General features: G+C 47.3%; 1 protein-coding gene across 6 annotated transcripts in view; it reads right to left on the reverse strand.

Annotated features, from left to right (window-relative positions):
• GFRA1 (GDNF family receptor alpha 1) overlaps positions 1–9,799 on the reverse strand; it is a 203,553-nt gene extending 193,754 nt beyond the window's left edge. The window contains exons 1-4 of one of the 6 annotated variants that reach the window (XM_072740188.1): positions 9,074–9,799; positions 7,899–8,200; positions 6,749–7,042; positions 5,445–5,528 (exon numbers count right to left, since the gene is read on the reverse strand). In XM_072740188.1, the coding sequence (XP_072596289.1) occupies positions 5,445–5,528; positions 6,749–7,042; positions 7,899–7,938 (418 nt within the window). In that variant the 5' untranslated portion in view covers positions 7,939–8,200; positions 9,074–9,799. Of the gene's footprint in view, positions 1–5,444; positions 5,529–6,748; positions 7,043–7,898; positions 8,350–8,510; positions 8,816–9,073 lie in introns of those variants that run through there. The other 5 variants (XM_072740191.1, XM_072740186.1, XM_072740190.1 and 2 more) reach the window with 5 other exon arrangements.
• Positions 9,800–19,830: the final 10,031 nt, after the last annotated feature.

The raw sequence follows: 19,830 nt of genomic DNA on the forward strand, positions 1-19,830 counted from the left end.
CCTCAAAGCTTCCAAGTCAGGCAGACAATGCCATACATAAGACAGGTGACCCGGGAAGGGAAAGGTGTAAGGAGAACATGGGGAGAGGCAATGAGATACATTTTGTATGTGCTGGGTTTGAAGACTGAGATACATCCAGGCTGACCTGTCCAGGACTCAGCTGGAAATGCTGGCTGAGAGCTCAGGAGAGGCTGGAATAGGAGGGAAGGCTCTGCGTCCGTCATCAGTGGGAGATGGTAGCTGCAGTCCCAGGGCTGGACGAAGTTTGTCCAGAAAGCACGTGGAACAGAAAGAGGCCAACACTGACCTCCCCTAAGGCACTGCCATGTCCTCACAAAGATCCTAGAGCGTAGTATAGTCTTGGCCACGTCATTTGCCCTCTCTGAGCTCCAATCTATAAAGACAGAACGATAGACTAGATCTCTACGGCCTATCTCTGATATTCAAGCACCCACATTTAACGAGATGACCACTCAGAACCAGGAAGAAGGCTCAAGGCTGAGCACACACCCAGCATAACAAGCGGGTCCCCCAACTTTCCAGTGGGAAGACAGACACATACATAAGTCCAATACTCTGTGATTCACAGCTACTACAAAGGCAAGAGCAAAATGCAGCATGAAGGCATCTCAAGTGGAAGTGCCTGTCTGGGGGAATTCCAGCATGGCCTCCAGAGATGAAACTGGATCTAGGTCTTGGGGAACTAACAGAGACTTCCCCATCAGAGGTAAGAGCATGAACAAAGGCACAGAGAAGTGAAGGCACATGAAATGCTTAGGGAGTGGATTGCTTGAGTGGACAGAGAGTGATGGGGCTTGGAGAAGGAAGGCGGGTGCAAGCTGGCCCGCGAAGGAGTTTACATGTCAGAACAGAGAATAAGGAACCAGTGGGGATTCTCAACTACGGGGACAACATAATTAGAGCTATTCTGGAGAGCTCAGTGGAAAGCAAAGGGCCATCACACACCTCAGTAGCTGGTATTTACAAACACTTCTCTCCTGTCCTGATTTGCCAAGACAGCACAGGACCTTAAAAGACTCTACTTCAGCATGTAAAATTTTTAAGAAAGCTTTTTTTTGTCACAGTGACATAAATATGACGGCACATTAAAACAGAAATGCAAAACATGGTTTATTATTCACAGCATCATTCAGGAAAAGGGGCCAGACTCAAAAGAGTGTTTAGGGGCATCTCCTCCTGAAGCAACTATTTCCAATTGCATGGGAACTGATGTCAAGATCCTAAAGGCTTTCTGGGAAGGTCTAGACCACTCCTAGGACTTGGCAGGAAATGATGACAGAGCCGGAGAGCTAGACCTTTGACTTTCACCAAAACAGAGTCAGCATGTTCAAATCCTAATATATCTCTTTCCCCATATCTTTCTTGCTTCCTATTTGCAATACCACCGGCTTTGGTGATTTTTCAGAAAGGGCTGGCATCTCTTGACTCTTCTCTACAAAATCCGACCTCCCAGTCAATACTTTGATACCCCGGAGCCCCCTTTTTCTCTTGTTGCCATAGAGGTGCTTTTATCCTCCTTGATCCTCCATCCTCAGGCTTTTCTTGTCACCCACTGTACTTTCAAAATTTCTTGCTACTTTGCTCTCCCCCTCCAAAGAGTCTAAATACATGGCCAAAAGGTTCATCTCCCTTTCAAATCACTATTTACTTCTTGCTGCTTCTAGAACTTGCACAAAGAAGAAAAGGCAAAGTTAAGGAGCAGAGGCATGGCAGATGTGAAACACACGTGGTGGTTTCGTCTTCTGGGGCTCCATGTGCCCACATGACTCTGCCCTCTTGGCTCCCAAGATACTTTTCCGTGGCCTCTCCTCCAACATCTTCTTGCACTGGTTCCCTCTTTCCTTTGTACACACTTCCACTCACTTCCTGGTTCTTCCTTTTTGAGACCCCAAAAAACCACACTGACATCAACCCACAACAAAGGCCCCTCTTGGAGCTCTTAAAAGTACTTTCAAGGCCAAATGCTTCTACCAACACATTTCCACAAGGGCTGTCCCACTGCAATTTTCCAGTTCTCGCCTGACGAAGCTGTTTGATATCCTTCCTGCAGCTCAGGCTTCAAAACAGAGATGACAGGTTTTAGACTCTATCTCATTTTTGTTCCCTTCTTTGTTCCTGCCAGGCCACTGACAGCACCTCAATATGGCTTTTTAACTGGTGATCAAGTAAACAATGGCAAAGATGGCTGTGGGTTTGAGGAGTCCGAAGAAAATGGAAACACAAAAATGTCAAACATGTCTTGTTCAGTGAGACGTTTCAGCTCACACTTAATGTATGTGGATAAACATTCTGTTCACATTGGGCAAAGAAACCCAAATATGGAAACTCTGATTGTTACCATATCTGTAAAAGGCAGAGGCCCTGCTGTCCTGGTTTCCTCAGAGAGATTTTCAAGACTGAAGAGATGTTCTAGAAACTCAGATTCAAACCACGAAGAGCAACATTTATCATCCTGCTCCTCTGTCCTTTCCTATCCTACAAATGCCAAACTAGATAATATGCATTATTCAATGACTTAAAACCTCTCAAGGTTCCATTTGGCTTCCTTATACCCACTTAGGGAACACCATCACTGTCAGAGGTCAAAGCTCATTAGTGCTGGAACCTAAATTCAATGCCCTTGGGAGATAAAATGTAGCTCCAGACAAGGCCTTCCTGGCTCTGATTAATTCATTATGCCTCCTGGGTTCTCAGCAGGACAGGTCTCACAAAGTCAGGGTCATATTTGCTATGAAAAGAAACCTGTTTGAGAAAGGGACCCAAGAAAATGAATGAGTGAAGCTTGGTCCAAATGCAGAAGAATTTCCAATACTAATAAAAGAAATTCAGACAAATCAGCAGTATCTGGGAATGACCAAGCCTTTCTAACTGTAGAATGGATGCAAGGATTGAAAACATAATTGAAGAGTCCAGTGAATGGGTGGGTTCGGGAGGTGACCGCAATCTTCCTTCAGAATAATGAGCTATTAGGACTAGAGAGAAAAGAGAGAGCCAAGGAGAGAAAATGAGTCTGTTGCAGTCCTACAGTCCATAGCAATTCTGAAATTGAAACCCAAGTGAACCTTCCTCTTTGCCTGCTTCCTCACTCTCACTGTCCACAGAATGTCTCATAACCCTCCAAGCATCAGCACAAAGACTAAGGAGTAAGACTTCTAGGGGGAAGGCAGCAGGCAGGAGGCACTGCTCCTCAAAGCACCAGGAAGTTCAGGTTCACTCCTGGTATACCATGGGCCACATCCCACCCCAGTTCTTACAGACCTGCTCTCATGAGAGCTCAGAAGTGTCTGTGCATCTTTCCTCTGGTACCTGAAACACTGCCCTCTCTGAGCCAAGGGGACAGGAGCATTATTAGTAGGGATGTGGAGTGGAAATTATTAGCATTATTTGGACAATGTATGAATGCCTCTGATACTAAACTTAAACCCTCATATCTTATCCCAAAACACACACACACACACACACACACACTTCTCTGAATCAAAACCAAAATAATAATATAGAGGAATCCTTCCTAAGTTTCATGCCTATATGAAGCACCCAGCCCAGGGATCTTCTTAAAATGCAAATTCTAATTCAGTAGATCTAGACGGAGCCTGAAATTCCACATTTCTAACCAATTCCCAGGTGATGTCCATGCTACTAGTCAAAAGACCATACTCTGGGTAGCAAGGGACAGATATTACAAAGGCTTAGAACCAAACAAGTCTGGTTTTAAATTCTGGTTTTGCTAATCATGAGCTTTATGATCTTGGGCTGGTTTCCTAACCTCACACTGCCTCAATTGCCTCATTCTTAAAATGGAAATAATAATACCTAAGATTCACATGAAAATGGTTACCTAAGTTAATGATAAAAAGATCTTTTTTAAAAAGAAGATTATTTATTTATTTATGTATTTATTCATGAGAGAGAGAGAGAGACAGAGAGAGGCAGAGACATAGGCACAGGGAGAAGCAGGCTCCCTGCGGGGAGGCCAATGTGGGACTCAATCCCAGGACCCCGGGATCACAACCTGAGCCAAAGGCAGACGCTCAACCACTGAGCTACCCATGTGCCCCAGTGATAAAAAGCCTCACTCAGGGGCACCTGGGTGGCTCAGTCGGTTAAGCATCTGACTCTTGACTTCCATTCAGGTCATGATAGTGGTGAGACGGAGCCCCTCGTGAGACTCCGTGCTCAGCACAGAGTCTGCTTGTCCCTCTCCCTCTGCTCCTCCCCCTGCTCTCTCTCTCTGTCTCTCTCTCTCTCAAATAAATAAATAAAATCTTTTAAAAAAAATTCTAACACAGTGTCTGGAATATAATAGGGGCTTAATAAATGCCACTTGCTGGCTGTCCCTAAGATTCATGAGGGCAGAGGCGACATCTCTCTGGCCCACTGCCAAAATCCCAATGGCTAGAACATAGTAGGTACTCAATGGATGTGTTTGTAAGTGAATGAATGTATATATGATACACTGACACATAATATCGATATTTACATACTCCCTTGGTTCTATGGCCTTCTGCAGGAAAAGAGAAAATGTTTAGAACACCAGAACACTCTCACCAATAACAAACTATCATTTCACGGAATTCAACATTCACCACCATGTATAACCACGGAGAAAACATATCATTTGTGATGGCTGTATATACTTGAGAAAATGTCTTAAGAGTAAACAAATAAAGACAACATCAGTCTGAAATCTGTATGTCATTAAGAGAAATTACTATCCTGCTCATTATTTACGGGGCTGTCTGAATGCCAGTGTTATGAAAAACTTAATCCTTAAAACTAAGTTCACTTCCAAAACAAACGCAGAATTGCAAAGAGAGACAAAACAAACCATGGGAAACGAGACCACTTTGTAAAGGGCCATGGGGGCAGTAATACATTCTCTGATACGTGCGCACACTTGCTCAGGAAAAATTAAAAATAGAATTATTAACAAATGGTAGAGCTTAATCTTTTAAATCAAAGGCAGACAAGCGAGTCCATCCAAAATTGTTCAACAATCTAAGATTATCTTCAGAAGTCTGATAAAATAAGTGGCATCATTTAAACGGATCCCATTTCCAGGGAGGCGCTGCGAATGGTATGTAGCAAGCAGGGAATATGATTGCCACCTACAGACAGAAGTGGCACTCCCTATGCAAGAGCTAGCCAATCATATTTCAATGTGAAAAAGAATTCAAACAAGTCACCTCCCTCCAACCTCGTTCAAATCACCACACCACATTACTTCATTTAGAATTGCTTTCAAGTCATACAATCATCTCTAGGCATTCTGCTTCTTCATTATCATCATCCTATTTCTAATTTCCCAGAAACGCTGTGCCATTCAACTATCTACTTATACACTATCCGAGAGCCAAAGAGAATGCAAGCCAACGGATTGCAAGCAGGCAAAGGCATCAGAGTGAAAACACGAACCTGCTTACCTGGTAGGAATGGGACCACCCGGAATATATCAGACAATCTGCTGTTTACTGGTTCATAAGGGGAATCTTCGAGCAGATCATTTCCTAAAAACAACAGAAAGCTTGGGCTTAGGTCTGGAAAACAGACATATTTCAGGGAATTTTTGTTGCTGGATCTAAATTCTAATTATGTTATGATTGTGTAACAAAAAGATGCTGAAACTTTCAGAGATCTCAAATGCATCTATTTGGCTATGGTTATTCTGCATTCCCTCTGCCTCTGTTGTCCTTTTTCTCCCCAGAGTGCCATGAAAACACTGGAGAGCAACCCAGCCTGATCTTGCCAGAAAACTCTCCCACTCTTTGCAAAGGAATGAAATAAGAGAGGAAGGAACCAGTGATGTCACCAGCCCAGCTCACCTCCAGGAGCCAATGGAAGAAAAGTGACCCAAAAGAGGCCCCCATTTCTTTGCTCCTCAACATGGCATGTGGTCAGAAAGCCAGTACACTGGCTATTAAACAGTCAGTCTCTAAAACAGGTTTTCATTGTAATAGACTCGGAGGAAGAGGCTGAGAGGTCAAACCTGTATGTCACAAATTTTGGGTGTCTCAGCAGAGACACTCAGTGCGCTGGATGTTTGTGTTAGATTTACAAACACCAGCCACCTCTGGCCCACAAGGACGAAGAAACTCCCACTGGAATGGATGCTTGTGACAAGTGGTCCTTTTGCTCCCCAAGCCTGTGTTAACCAAGGTTGAACCACACCAGCTGGTTCAAGACTCAGCTAATCTAAGATGACAAATGGTTTTTCACACATCTGCCTTTGATCAGGTTTTGGGGAGGAGGTAAAGACAGAATGGATTCTGCTGGACCTTTTATTCCTAATTCTCTATCTCATGTCAGAATACACAGAAGGGAGGAAGAAAGGCAAGGAACTCCGGACACGATTCAGGGCAAGTCTTTGTATTATTACCCTCTGAAGCCAGCTCTCCTTGGAGAGAAGTTGTGAGTTCCTGGCCTGTCCTTTCAGATCTCTGACCAGGTTTCAGAGAGGTCAGCAGGCCCGAGGGGGAGGGGGGGAAGGGTGGTATCCCCCATCCCCCTCGTGGGTTTTCCAACAACCAGGCCCCAACAATGCTGCTCGGGAGGCAGCAAACACCAGCTGCTGCTGTCCCTGGGGGCCAATGAAAGGTCCTCATTCTGCAGCTGGGGAGAAGCGAGGGAGGATGAGGTCAGCGGGACCCGGCCGGCCGAGGGGCCCGCCTGCCTTGGAGGGGTGAGGGGTGAGGGATGGGGGTGGGGGGCCAGGACGCTCGGCGCGTACCCTGCAGGCTCTGGTACATGCTCCAGTAGATGCGCAGGCAGTTCTTCTCCTTCTTCATGCCCCGCTTGCAGCGGCAGTTGTACAGAGACTTCTGCTTGAGGGCCTCCATGGCACTGCGGCACTCGTCCTTGGCCTCCAGACCCGATGTCAGGCTGAAGTTGGTCTCCTTGCCCGCCACGCACTGCCTCAGGGTGCGGTATTTGGTGCTGCAGCTCTGCTCCTTCAGGCACTGGTCGCTGGCTTTCACGCAGTCCAGGCGGTCCCCGCCGCTCACCTCGGCCGCCAGGAGCACGTCTGCGGGCGGAGGGGGAGCGTGAGGGCGGCCGGGCAGGGACGCGGAGCCCCGGGCTCCGGGGAGGGCGCGCGCCCGCCCGGGCTGGGGGTGCCCGGCGCTCGCCCGCGGGCCCGCCGCTCTCCGCGGGGGAGTCCTCTTGGCGCCCCGGGATCTCCCGCCGCCTGCTCCCCCCCCCACGCCGCCGCCGCCCCGCGTGGTTTTGCGGGCTTTTTGCGGTTTGCCCGGGAGCCCGCGCTGCCCACCGCGCGTGCCGGCCCCTCCGCTCCGGGGCAGGCGGGCGGGAGCAGCTGCTCGGCCTCCCGGAGCCGCGGGCTCGGCCCCGCCCGACGGGACCCGGGGGCTTTCCAGGGAGGAGGGCGGCCGCGGGCCGGGCGCGGGGCGAGGCGGGACGAGCCCGGGTCTGCGAGCGCTCAGACACGATTCGGGGAAAAGTTTTCCCTCCGAAGTTTGCTCTCCAGGCCGAGGCTCGCCCACACCCCACCTGCCCGCCGCGCCTCCGCGAGCTCCCGGGACTCTCGAGGAGCGCTGGTCCCCGGGCTGGGGACGGGGCGGGGCGGGGTGGAGTGGGGGGGGGGGGGCTCGCACCCCTTAAGTCTCCGCCAGGATAGGCCATTAAAAAGCACAGGAGATTAAAAAAAAAAAAAAAAAACCCAAGCACAAAGCCTGCGGGCAAGTACCGCGCCATCCCCGCCTCCCAAGCCCAGGGTGCGGAGGACTCAAGACCCCCTTCCCCAAAACGAAACTTCGCCCTCCCACACCGAGCGCAACAGCGCAGCAATTTGGGGGGTGGGGGGCTGCCGCGAGTACCCCTCGGAAGGACTCAGCGGGCTGGAGAGAGCGGCGGCCTCGACTTACCCAGGAGCGGCAGCGCGAAGTACAAGGTCGCCAGGAACATGGTGCCGGCGCGCAGCGGGTCCCCGCCCCCCCCCCCAAAAAAAAACCCCGATTCGCCGCTGGGTCTCGTCGAGGGAGCTCAGCATACAGCGATCCCCGGCCCGCCGCGCTGCTCCGGCCGCCCAAAGTTCAGCTCCATCCAGGGCGAGAGGAAACTCCCGGGTCCGTCCGCCGCCGCCGCCGCCGGCGACTCAGCTCCCCGCGGGCGGCTGGCGCGCGGGTGGGAGGCGGCTCCGCTTTTGGGGGTTCAGGTCTGACCCAACCTGGAAGGAAGAGCGCGCTTTGAAATGAGAGCCGAGAGCGCTAGAACCTCCCCCGCCCCTCTGCCCTCCCCTGCTCCCGCCTTGGGGGACTTTCTAGCGCCCGGGTGAGGGCCCACCCCTAACCGGGTCGGGGCGCAGGAAGGGGGCGCGCGGGGGGGAGGGGGCGCATGTACGTGTATTCCGGGGAGCCTCCCGCACGCGCGGGGGCGGGGGGGCTGGAGAGGTCGGACGCGAGCTCCCAAAGTCCGAGGGGTGTCTATCGGGGCCAACCCAAGAGGCTGAGCGCAAGCAAATAAATAAATAACGTTACTTTCCGAGCGCCGCGAGCGGAGCCAGCAGCTGCCGGGGGTCGAAGCACACGGCGCGGCGGCTCTTCCTCCAGCCCCGGCGCAGAAACAGCCCCTTGTCGCCGAAGTTCGCCGCCCCCTCCTCCAGCCAGCTCGCTCGCTCCGCCGCCGGCCCTCTGCACCCAAACCACCAATCGCTGCCCCCGGTCGCCGTCCCCCGCTCCTCCCCGGGCTCGCCGCCTTTCAGAGGCAGCCGGGCGAGGGGGAACCGACGTCCCGGCTGGAGCCGAAACCCGGCTCGCGCGCCCCTACCCGCGGTGCGTCCTCCGCTCCCTCCCCGGTGTCCGCGCCGCGCTCGCGCTCACGCTCGCCCAGAGCCCTGGACTCGGGCTGGTCAACGCCACCGCCCGGGGCGAGCGCACCGGCCCGCAGCCCCGGAGCGCCAGGGCAGGTGCAGCCCCGAGCCGAGCGCGTCCCCGGGACCCCAAACTTGAAGGGCGCCTGCAAGAGGGGCGGAGGGGACGGAGGAGCGGCGATGGGTTCCCAGATCCACAGAATGAGAAAACTCTCTCCAGATGCCACCAACCTGGACGCAACCGACCGTGTCCAGCTGTGCACGGGAGCCAGTTTGTTTATTTATTTATTTATTTTGGGGGGTGTCCCCGCCCCTTCCTTCCCTTTCCGGGCTCACTTCTCTGCGCTAGGAAGAAGATGCGGTAATCTTCGAGGCTCAGAGGGGCTGAGTTGGGCCAGGACGATTTCCGAGCAGAGCCCCCCCTCTGCTCTCCGCTGCCGGTGAGGGATACTGGAAGCCGCGCGGAGGCTTAGCGGGTTCCGAGGCCAGATTTCCCAGCCTGAGGCCCCTGGGCCTGCTCCTGCTCCCGCCGCCCCATTGCACACCCGCCAGTCCCCTCTGAGGCTCGCGCACAGGGCGCCGCAGATGAAGACCGCGGTCCGCGGCGGGACCCGGCGCCGGCCCCAGCACGCGCGCACAGGACACGCAGCGCTATGCAGCGGGCCGCGAGTGGTGCCAGTCTCTCTCTCTCTCTCTCTCTCTCTCTCTCTCTCTCTCTCTCCCCCTCCCCTCCTCGCTGTCACAGACACACACACACACACACACTCAGACACAAAAGGGCACGATGCACAAGGGCTCTTTCTTCCGTCCTAGTGCAATCGAACCAGACCCTCCTTCCGAACACAAAGTTTTTCCCCACGTCACTCGCGGCTATGACTCAAGACTTGGCGCGTTGGAGACGCACTCGGACTCGGACCCTCGGCGCCCAGATCGCAGGATGTGCCCACGCACCGCTCCACGCCAGCGCGCGCGCACTCACATATGCACACGCAGCCTCTCTCGCTCTCGCTCTCGCTCTCATTCCCGGAGCTCGGGCAAGGAGACAAAAGCGGAACCCCCCGGGCCACTGCGTTTAAACCAGACCTGGCTTCAGGAAATGTCTAAGCTAACCTCCATCTTGACTGTTCCAGGAGTAAATTTGAAAATAATAATAAATGTAAACGCCCAAACACGTACACAGCCTTTCGCCCCAATTTCTGGGACTACTCACTCGTTCGCAGCCCTGCTGCGGACACCACCACCGACCCCCCCCCCGCTCCGTCCCGAACACACACTCCTCTCCCCGTACACCGGGGGGGCGCCCGGGACACCCAAGTCTACACTGGGTCCAGAGAGGGGGCTGTGGAACAGCCCACCGTGGCGGACGGCGGTCTGGCCCCTCAGGGCTTGGGGTCGGGATCTTTGCAGACATCCAAGTTCCCCATTCCTGGAAACCGAGTTTGAATCCGGTCTGGGTGAGCTCAGCTGTCAAATCTGCAAACCCATTGCACCAGACAATGGGCCGCGGAGGAGAGAAAAGGAACGTTCCCCTTGATCGAGGGGGGTTAATTGAAAAGGGCACGCGCTTTGCGTAAAGTTTGAGGCGGGGGAGCAAGGGCTGGAGACAGGGAGGAGGGAGGAGGAGGGGGTGGGCAGCTCCCCATGCAGCTCCCCACCAGCCAGGCGCGCCCCTCCGCTGCGGTGGCGGCTCAGACACCCGCTGCGCATCGTTTGGAGTGTGTCTGCGCCTCCTCCCGCGCGCAAAACCCCGGGGTATACCTCTCGGATCTGCACGCTTGTGCACGTGTTCCTCGGGGACAGGTATGAGAGGATTGATGCCCTCGTGGAGCACCCTTCTCAACACATGCGCGCGCGTGCACACACACACACACACACACAGTCACACCATACACAGATTTCTTGTTCAGTGTATCAGTTTACACTTGGTTGTTGAGTAAACAAAGCAAACATATGTCACATTTTCGCGACAGATGGTTCAGACCAAGGGATACTTAGTCCTCCTTCTCTAACAGTGGTAGCAGTGTAAGTTGCTGGGCGGAGTAAGCGGAAATGTAATTGAGTCTTCTAATCAATTTCTTCACCTTAAGTTTATTCTCATATTTTCACACGCAAACCAGATAAATCTCGGGGAGGTGGTTTTTATAAGAGGCTGGCCCAAAGTGAATTAAGAGTTTATCTGAAGAATGTGTTTCTCCATGGACACCCAAAACATAAAACACTCTGTCGTCATTCCACTTTATAAGTGGAGGTCAATGTCTCCCTTTGGGAAATCAGCAATTAGAATTCCAGTTCTCAATGGATAGACTAGGATCCATCATTGCTGACCACATGGGATGATTGGGTGACAATGAGGTTTCATTTGAGGATATCACTCACATCTTTTGTAAGTGTTCTTTGTTTAAAAATGATTCATGTTACCCTAATGTTCCACAGGCACGTTTTAAAGAAAAATTTAATGGGGTGGGGGCAAGGGTAGAAAAAAAAATTCCCCAAATGTAAAATATGGGACTTTTAAAATATTTGTAGCTTCAAAAATAGTTTTGAACCATTCACTCCCACTAGTCCTCATTAAGTTCTTATTGATGGTGAAAACAGAGCTTTATTTTCTTAAAAAAAAAAAAAAAAAACACAAGCCACCGTGTGTTATCCAATACCATAGTCCTAGCCATATGGCTATTTCAATAAAAATTAATTAAGAATGAAATGAAAGAAAAATGCAGTTTCTCCATAGCACTTGCCACATTTCAAGGGCTCAGTAGCTGCAGGGCTAGTGGCCACCATGTGCGACAGCACAGATACTAGACATCTCCATCATCACCGAAAGTCCTATTGGACAGTTGGTGTGAAATTAGTTAATGTGATGTATATATAAAGTTCTTAGCATAATAGAATAATGCAGGCCTGAAATGAGTGCTTTATAAGAAGCAGCAGTAGTAGTTGTTATTGATGATCATAATGACTTGCTACTATTTTGAAGAAGGTGAAGGATCCATGAAAAACGGCTCAAAGTTGGTCTGTCTTCCACTCAGAATAGAGATCAACAGGCAAAGAAACCAAAGTAAGGGGAATGGATGTGTCAAAAGCTGATCTTCCAAGAGATCTGTATGTGGAAGGATGTGGCCTTTACTCTACCTTAAGACTTCTTATAGAAGAAGTTAACAAAAAATTACTGCTTTATTACTATATCCACTAACTTCTAAAGGTGAGACAAACACACAGCTGGAAAGCCCTTGGAATGTGGAAGATAGGAATGCATGCGACCTGCTCTACTAATATTATCTCTGTTTCCTTGGAGCTTATCTGTTCTCATGTGTACAGGACTGATTTCAGGATGAAAGGTGACATCAAAATATCAAATATTATTAATAATGATAAAGGTTCATGCCATCCTCTGTGACATGTTTTCTCAGTGGGAAATTGGTTTTAATGCTACAAAATTAGGTTCAATCTACCCACAGGCATGTGAAATGAGCAATTTTCTTGCATTTCTTCATGTAAGTGTATTTTCATAAGGTAACAGATGAGTCATGGTGAGAATGACAGTTTTATTCCATGCAGTATTTTGTCTCCTACTCTCATTGCACTGGCCCTACAGAGTATAACGTAAAACACATTCATTTTGTAAAATCATACTGCTCAAAAATCACTCAAGTTTATCTAACTCAAACTAGTCCATCAAAGTATTTGACATTAGACAGTTTGGCAGACTTAAATCCAGCTACACAAAACCACTCACTATTCCCTAAACGTGCTATGCTTTTATTTATTATTAGTAGTAGTATTCTTATTTGCTAATGCTACGCATTTGCCCATGCAGCTGCATCTGCCCAATACGTGTTTTATCCTGAAACTTTAAGATGCAGCTCGGCTCCAACAGGCCACTAAGGATAATAGCAAGGACTCCTTTAGCCAGAATGAAGAGTTCTCTGTAGTGTATTCCCATGGCACCGTTGGGATTTTTATTATACCTGTTGTGACATTGACATTAATCGCTCTGTCTGTTCAAGTGGAATGTGAGTTCCTTGAAGGCAGGAAGATCCTCTCTTCTCTTCTTCTTCTCCTCCTCCTCTTCCTCCCCTTCCACCTCCTACTTCTCCTTTTTTCTGCATCCCCAGCATTTAGACTGATGACTGACACATAGTCACCTCCAATAAATGTATATTGATTGCATGAATAATGAGTGATGTTGTTTCTCATTTTCCTCTGACACAATAATTCTACTGAAAGGTTTACATAAAATCTCTTTACTATACGAATAATACTAAATATAAGTACTCCATGCAATTACTGATATTGCTGTTCCAATAATAGTATCAAATAGGTATTATTCCTTTGGGGATTTGACATTTACATTTTTTTTTAACAAAACCCATTATTGTAATAGAATGCTCTTTTTCTGGTTCACTTTAATAGTAACATATGACATATTTCATTTCTGGGAAATGATAGCTTGCCTTAGGTCATATTTTAAGGCATAAAGCCAGAGGCAGAGTAGCGTTCCCACCTGAAGTTCTCTAATCTTCTAGAAATGTGTCTCTCTCTGGGAGAGAAGGATTTAGAAGGGCCAGATTACAATTACCCTGGAGGCTTCATCCTCGAAGGCAAATTTTTAAAAGCCAAATTGCCCCCACAAAGTGTAAAAAAATGCTTTTATAGACACACAAGACCTCGTGGGATCCTTTAGGAAAATGAGAAAATGGTGGCCGTCCAAACACTGAAGCTGCTGTAAGGGGTCTACATGCTGACACAGATCTCACTTTCTAATGTTATACTTCAACATTTGCCCTTTGGTGGTACAGGAAGAGCCAGTTGCTCTCAGATTTCAGAGCCCTTTCTCAGGCTGACTATATTAAGATGTGTCTTTTGAACATTATTTGCAAATGGTAGCTTCTTACTGGCTATCAAGGTGCCTGACCCCTAGGAACCTATCTTAGGAAATCTCTCTTCCTCCTTAGTTTTTAAGCAATTTTCATTTCTTAATACTAATAAGCCAGTGCAAGGATTTTAATGCATTTGTTAAAGAATATTGCATTTCATGAGAGTTGAAACCATTTGTACTTTGGCCTTATGCCACAAAATGCACTCAAGGTGTGCAGCCCCAGTGAAATAATGTGCCTGTCACGTCTTATTGCCTGACTATATGGCAAAAGATCGCCCATCTTCTGGGGACTTGCATGCTTTTCTTAGTGATTGCCAAAGTGTCAGATTAAAGGCCCTGTACATGTTGGTCCTCCTTATACAGAATGGATGAGGAAGAAACACCTTTTCTTTCCACCACTCTCCTAATAAGCCCTAAACCCTATTCCAGAGGGATTGTTCCCTCATAAGGGCAAGAGGGAAGCTTAATCCCCAGCTTTGTCCAGTAATTAGCCTCTCTCTCTCCGGAGACAGCAAACACAGATGCCAATCCAGATGAGCTTTGGGACAGGGAATGAAAACATTGACTCATTTCTTCAGAAGCCTTTTAGCTGCCTATAAGACAGCAGGAACTTCTGATTTCTACTGAGGCTCATTAGGTCTGAAGTCGTGGGATGAGGCTTCTCCCAGCATTGATGAAGCAGGGAGGTAGCAAAGGTGATCAAAAACTAGGGGTGAGCGGGTCAGAGGTCCTGGCTATTAGCAGTGAAAGGCTCCGTAATGCAGCTTGTCCTTGGCAGGCCACTTGCCCAGGCATCTTTCCATAAACACCATGGAAATGCACTGTTTACCAAAACCCAAACCTCTGAAAGCACTGTAGTATGAGCCCACTAATGCTATTAGCTTGCAGTTAACGACGATGCCTCCACCAGAACTAATTAAGCCAACGGTGTTTGTAGCACAAAGGATTTGGGGCTTGTTTTAAAGCATCTATTGTGACATCATTTAAAAGTCATTTCAAACTCATCCAAAACCGTTGCTCTGAAAACAAATGCAGTGTAATGTTCTTTGAGTTGTTGGTTTTATTTTCCCCTGTCAAAAATCTGACAAAAGTCAGTTGAAACTGTCAAGAAAAAAACATCACAGGAGATGAGGTTTTCCTCAAATTTGAAGTATATAGAAGGAATGACAAATCTGATATAGAGGTTACTCTAGCACAAAAGTGAATGAGGATAGTCTAGGAGATACTATCATAATGAAACCATGAGGTTGCCCCTGACACAGTTCATATATTTGAGGCCGTGTCAAAGAATTAAAATGGAATCAGTTTGGTTTTGGTATGAATTATCTGTTCAGCTTAAAATACAGAAGGCTCAATGGGATAGATATCCGTGTTTGTGTTTTATCTACTTAAAACCTGCGTTAAGAGACAAAAGAATGTCTTCTTCTCCCACCCCTAGAGGTTCTGTTGGTGAAAAGGACCCTCTAGCCTTCAATATTTTGTCTCCAGTGTCAGTAGAGATTCTATCTGTACTCTCTCTAAGCTTTCATTGACTACTTGATGGATTCATGGACAGATTGCTTTGATTTATTTATTTTATTTTGCCTATCCAGCACCTGGTACTGTGATGTTCACCATGAAGAATGCAAGTAAATGATTTTGCCTAAGATCAGACCTGAGTGCTTCCATCCAAATGGTAGAGACTCCTAATTGCCCCCTGGGATTCTTCTCTCTTCCTTCTATAGCTGCGCCTTTCAAATTGCAGGCCATGCTCCATTCATTAATTACAAACACCTTTATTTTATAAAATATAAACTATGAAAATGCACTAGACAAAAATATGAGTAACTATTGTTCCAAAGCGCTTTTAATTTCTCTGTATGTAAGATGCCTGTATTGGACTGTCATGTAAAATGTCTTTCTTATTGTGAGTCACAGGTAAAAACTTGGAAAACCACTACTTTGTATTAATAATACTCTGATTTTTCTTCAAACGGATGGCCAGCCAGTATAAAGACTACACTCCCCAGCCTCTGCTACAACCATTGTGGTCACGTGGCCAGGATACGATGACTAACATGCGACAAAAATGATGTGAAGAATCTCTGAGGGGCACTCTTACTCTATACATTTCCATGGTCCACCATCCGGCCGCCTGGTGTGCTATGTTGGCGGACAGATGAGAATGACGAGAGATGACAGAGTAATAAGAAAGAGGCAGTGTGAGTCCCAAGACGACTGGGGCACAGCTATCTGTCCACCTTCGATTTCTACCCCCTACTATTATGTGAGAGACAAATAAACTTGTCTTAAAGCCACTGTTACACTGGGTTTCTGATCCGTGCAGCTGATCTTGCAGAACTAGTACATTCAGTTTCCAATGAGAGAAGAGAAAGAAAGGAAAATAAATTTAATTCAACAATTATTTACTGAGATTACTATGGAGCAGCCTCCTGCTAGATTGCTGTAGAAAATACAGGAGAACGTTGGCTCTAAAGGAAAATGCAATCACTTTAATGAGCTGCATATCTACGATAATCCAATAATAATGTAAAAGAGCGTAAATGCATTGTCAACATGGATGAACATAAAAATAAGGCTCTATAGACTCAGAAGAGATAGGAAGAAAAGGAAATGGATCCATGGCATTGGGAGAAGAGGAAAAGAGAGAGGAAAAGAGTGAGCAGAACATTCTTGAGTGGTTTTCAACTACTCCGAAGAACTGGAATGAAGTTTAAAAACCTCCAAAATAGGAGAGGTATGTCCCTTTTTCTGCAGTGTCCCTATTCTCGTCCTCTATAGCACTCAACCAAGGCTATCAGAAGGGCAGAGCAGCCCATCTACAGACTTCCTTCTCATGTAGACACAGATTCATTCTCACTTCCCAAAAATCCCTGTTACCATCATGGCAGATTAAAGGCTCCTTTGTTAGAACCTTGGGGAGAACAGGATGCTATCTTATGGGAAGTCATTCCAGATTTGAGGAGAAGGACTTCCTTATGGGATCATAGCCAACCCACCCAGTCAGGCCTCCACTTTGAGATGCATTGGTCTTTGCCCTAGTCTACAAGATTTTGATGAAGCTTCTATTATTTCTTCTAGGTAATTTGAGCTGCTAACAATGTGGATATTCTGGAATTCTGTTTTTTGTGCACCCACTCAAAGCCATTTAACACTCTGGCCTCTCTACTTGGAAGATGCATAACTTGGAGATGCCTTGCTGGCAAGGCAGGGGCCTGTGAAAAGGAAAAGTGTTATTTCAGCAAACTCACCACAGAGGTATGTGTTAATTAAGTTAATTGCGCCATCAGTGATGCAGACGATGGCAGTAACTGCTCCCCATAATGGGGCTGGGTTATTGCCATCATTTATTAAACGTGCTGGTTTTCTTAAATGTAGTCACTTTCCTTTGCTCTTTAAGCACCCCTCCCTCCCCACAAGATTTGATTTATAGTTTACCAACCACTTCCACATGAATCCAATTACACTATTTGGTTTTTATACCTGTTCTGTAATGAAGATGTGGTTTTTTCCCACTGAACAGATAAGGAAACTGAAGCTCGAAACTGTCTAGTGGCTTGCCCAGATCCACCTAGTTTCTTAGTCCAGGAACCAAGCTCTAAGCCCAGTATCCTTTCCTGTAGGCCAAACTAGCTAAGATTCATGATATTCTGAAGGGCAAAAACCAAATTTTTATAGTCTACATCCCTGGCACATTGAATTGACAGGCGTTAAATACTAATTTATCATTGAAAATGAATCATTATCTGATTGCTCTATTTATGAAAAACTAAAATAGCAGTTTGCAGGTTAAGACTAAACACAACCTGGATAAATAGAAATTTGAACAATTTAGAGAGTTACACCAAATCCCTTCTCCCACAAGTTTCTCAAAAATATTAGGGAACTGTTGGCTTCACCTGAGTTATTTTCACTGTGATTGCTGTGAAGGCTAAGAAATGGTTAAGAAAGTCACGTCAGTGCTGCCCTTCAGTGGACAAACTGAGATCTCTGTTGAATGCTCTCATTTCCCGAATCCTCATTTGGGGACTTAAGGACAGATTCTTGTTCTACCAACATGGTTTTCTAATTTTTCTGGCTGGTATCTGAGAGTTAAACGTTTAACATAACTAGTGTCCTGCTATCCTTAGAAAAGTCAGCTTACAAGGTTGGCTCTGGACTGATGTCTGGGAACTGGAATTTCGGGATTGTTCCCATTATTTCCTGATGAGAATAGCTCATTCTGCCTGAACAACTTATGAAAGCAATATGGTTTATGCTAAACACTCATTTTTCCTTCTGGGAGTCTAAGATCTTGGTTCATGCTAGGAAGAGGATTATTGTATGACCAGCTCCCAATAGAAACCTTGGGTATTAAGTCTATAATGAGCTCCTCTGGTGGAACAACAGTTCACGTGCTGTTAGAATTCCTTGCTGAGGGAATTAAGTGCATCCTGTGAGACTGCTCTGAGAGAGGACTCTTGGAAGCTCGTGCTTGGTTTCCTCTGGATTTTGCCCATGTGTCTTTTCCCTTTCTGATCCTGCTTTGTCTTCTTTCACTGTAGTAAATCATAGCCATGAGTACCACCAGATGCTGGGTCCTTTGAATCTTTCTAGGCAATCGCTGAACCTGGGGATTGTCTTAGGGACCCCCAATGAAGAAATGTTCTAAATGTAACTCATCCAATGAGGAGACAGCAGTCTAAAATTGTTAAGGATTATGTTGGGCCAGTCAAGGCAAGAGTGGCTTCACAAGCATGAGACTTGTGTGGTCAAACGGGGTCCCATGCTTAGAAAAGCCAAGATCTTGGCTTAATACCCTGCTATCATCTTTTGAAGTTGATAATTTCTGAGCAAGAGATCCTGCATGTTCACTTTGCATTGAGTCCCGCAACTTACAAAACCACTCCTGGGTCAAGGTAATACCTAGAGATCAAAGAGTGGAACATCTAGTCACCCCAAATGCTTGCTCTCTCACCATTGGCAACTTTTTAGTCAACTTCCCTCAGGACCTAAACATCTACTAATTATAGAGTCACCTAGTGGGGGAGAAAGTTCTCAGAACGTTAAGTGGCTGTTAGTTACTCACAGTTTATGGCAAACTTGTTTACTCATTCACTCACTGCATATTCTCCTCTTTAACCTTTAACTGAGTTCACAGCCCTAGGTCAGCATCCCCCAAAGTGTGTTGCTCAGAACACCGATTCCCAGGAGATGCGCTGGGGGAAAAGTGTTGTTGTCAAATAAGTTAGGGATGCTCTCTAGCCTTTTGGAGATTTAGGGTGTACATTAGGATACTAAAAACTCAGAAAAGTCTGGCACTGTAAAAAGCTCTTTGACTTTGCAGTAGTTTCTCAGAGCTGCCATAACAAAGTTGCACAAACTAGGTAGATTAAACAACTGAAAGTTATTGTCTCAAGGTTCTGGAGGCTGGAAGCCTGAGATCAAGGTGTCGGCAGGCTTAGCTCCTTCTGAGAACTGTGAGGGAGAATCTATTCCATGCCTCTCCCCTCTTCCAATGGTTTGCAGGCAATCTTTGGCATTCCCTGACTTGTAGATACATCACTCCAATCTCTGCCTTCTTGTTCACATGGCATTTCCCTGTGTGAGTGTGTCTCCTGTGTCCAAATTTCCCCTTTTCTTTTTTTTAATTTTTTTTATTTTTATTTATTTATGATAGTCACAGAGAGAGAGAGAGAGAGAGGCAGAGACACAGGCAGAGGGAGAAGCAGGCTCCATGCACCGGGAGCCCGATGTGGGATTCGATCCTTGGTCTCCAGGATCGCGCCCTGGGCCAAAGGCAAGCGCCAAACTGCTGCGCCACCCAGGGATCCCTAAATTTCCCCTTTTCATAATGACACTGGTCATATTGGATTAAGCTCACCCTAATGACCTAATTTTATTTTGATTAGCTTTATAAAGACCTTATTTCCAAATTAGATCACATTTTGAGGTACTGGGGGTCAAGGCTTCAACACACGAATTTTGGGGGGCACAATTCAACCCATAACAAACTTTATCATCATTTTCCAACATATTTAAGTATTTGAAGGCCTAACTCCTACTAACATCCCACAGAACCAGAGTTTCATGGCACAAGCTGAGAGATGCTCTATTTGATGAAGAAAGG

Source organism: Vulpes vulpes, chromosome 15, assembly GCF_048418805.1.
Source record: "Vulpes vulpes isolate BD-2025 chromosome 15, VulVul3, whole genome shotgun sequence".
Classification (NCBI taxonomy): domain Eukaryota; kingdom Metazoa; phylum Chordata; class Mammalia; order Carnivora; family Canidae; genus Vulpes; species Vulpes vulpes.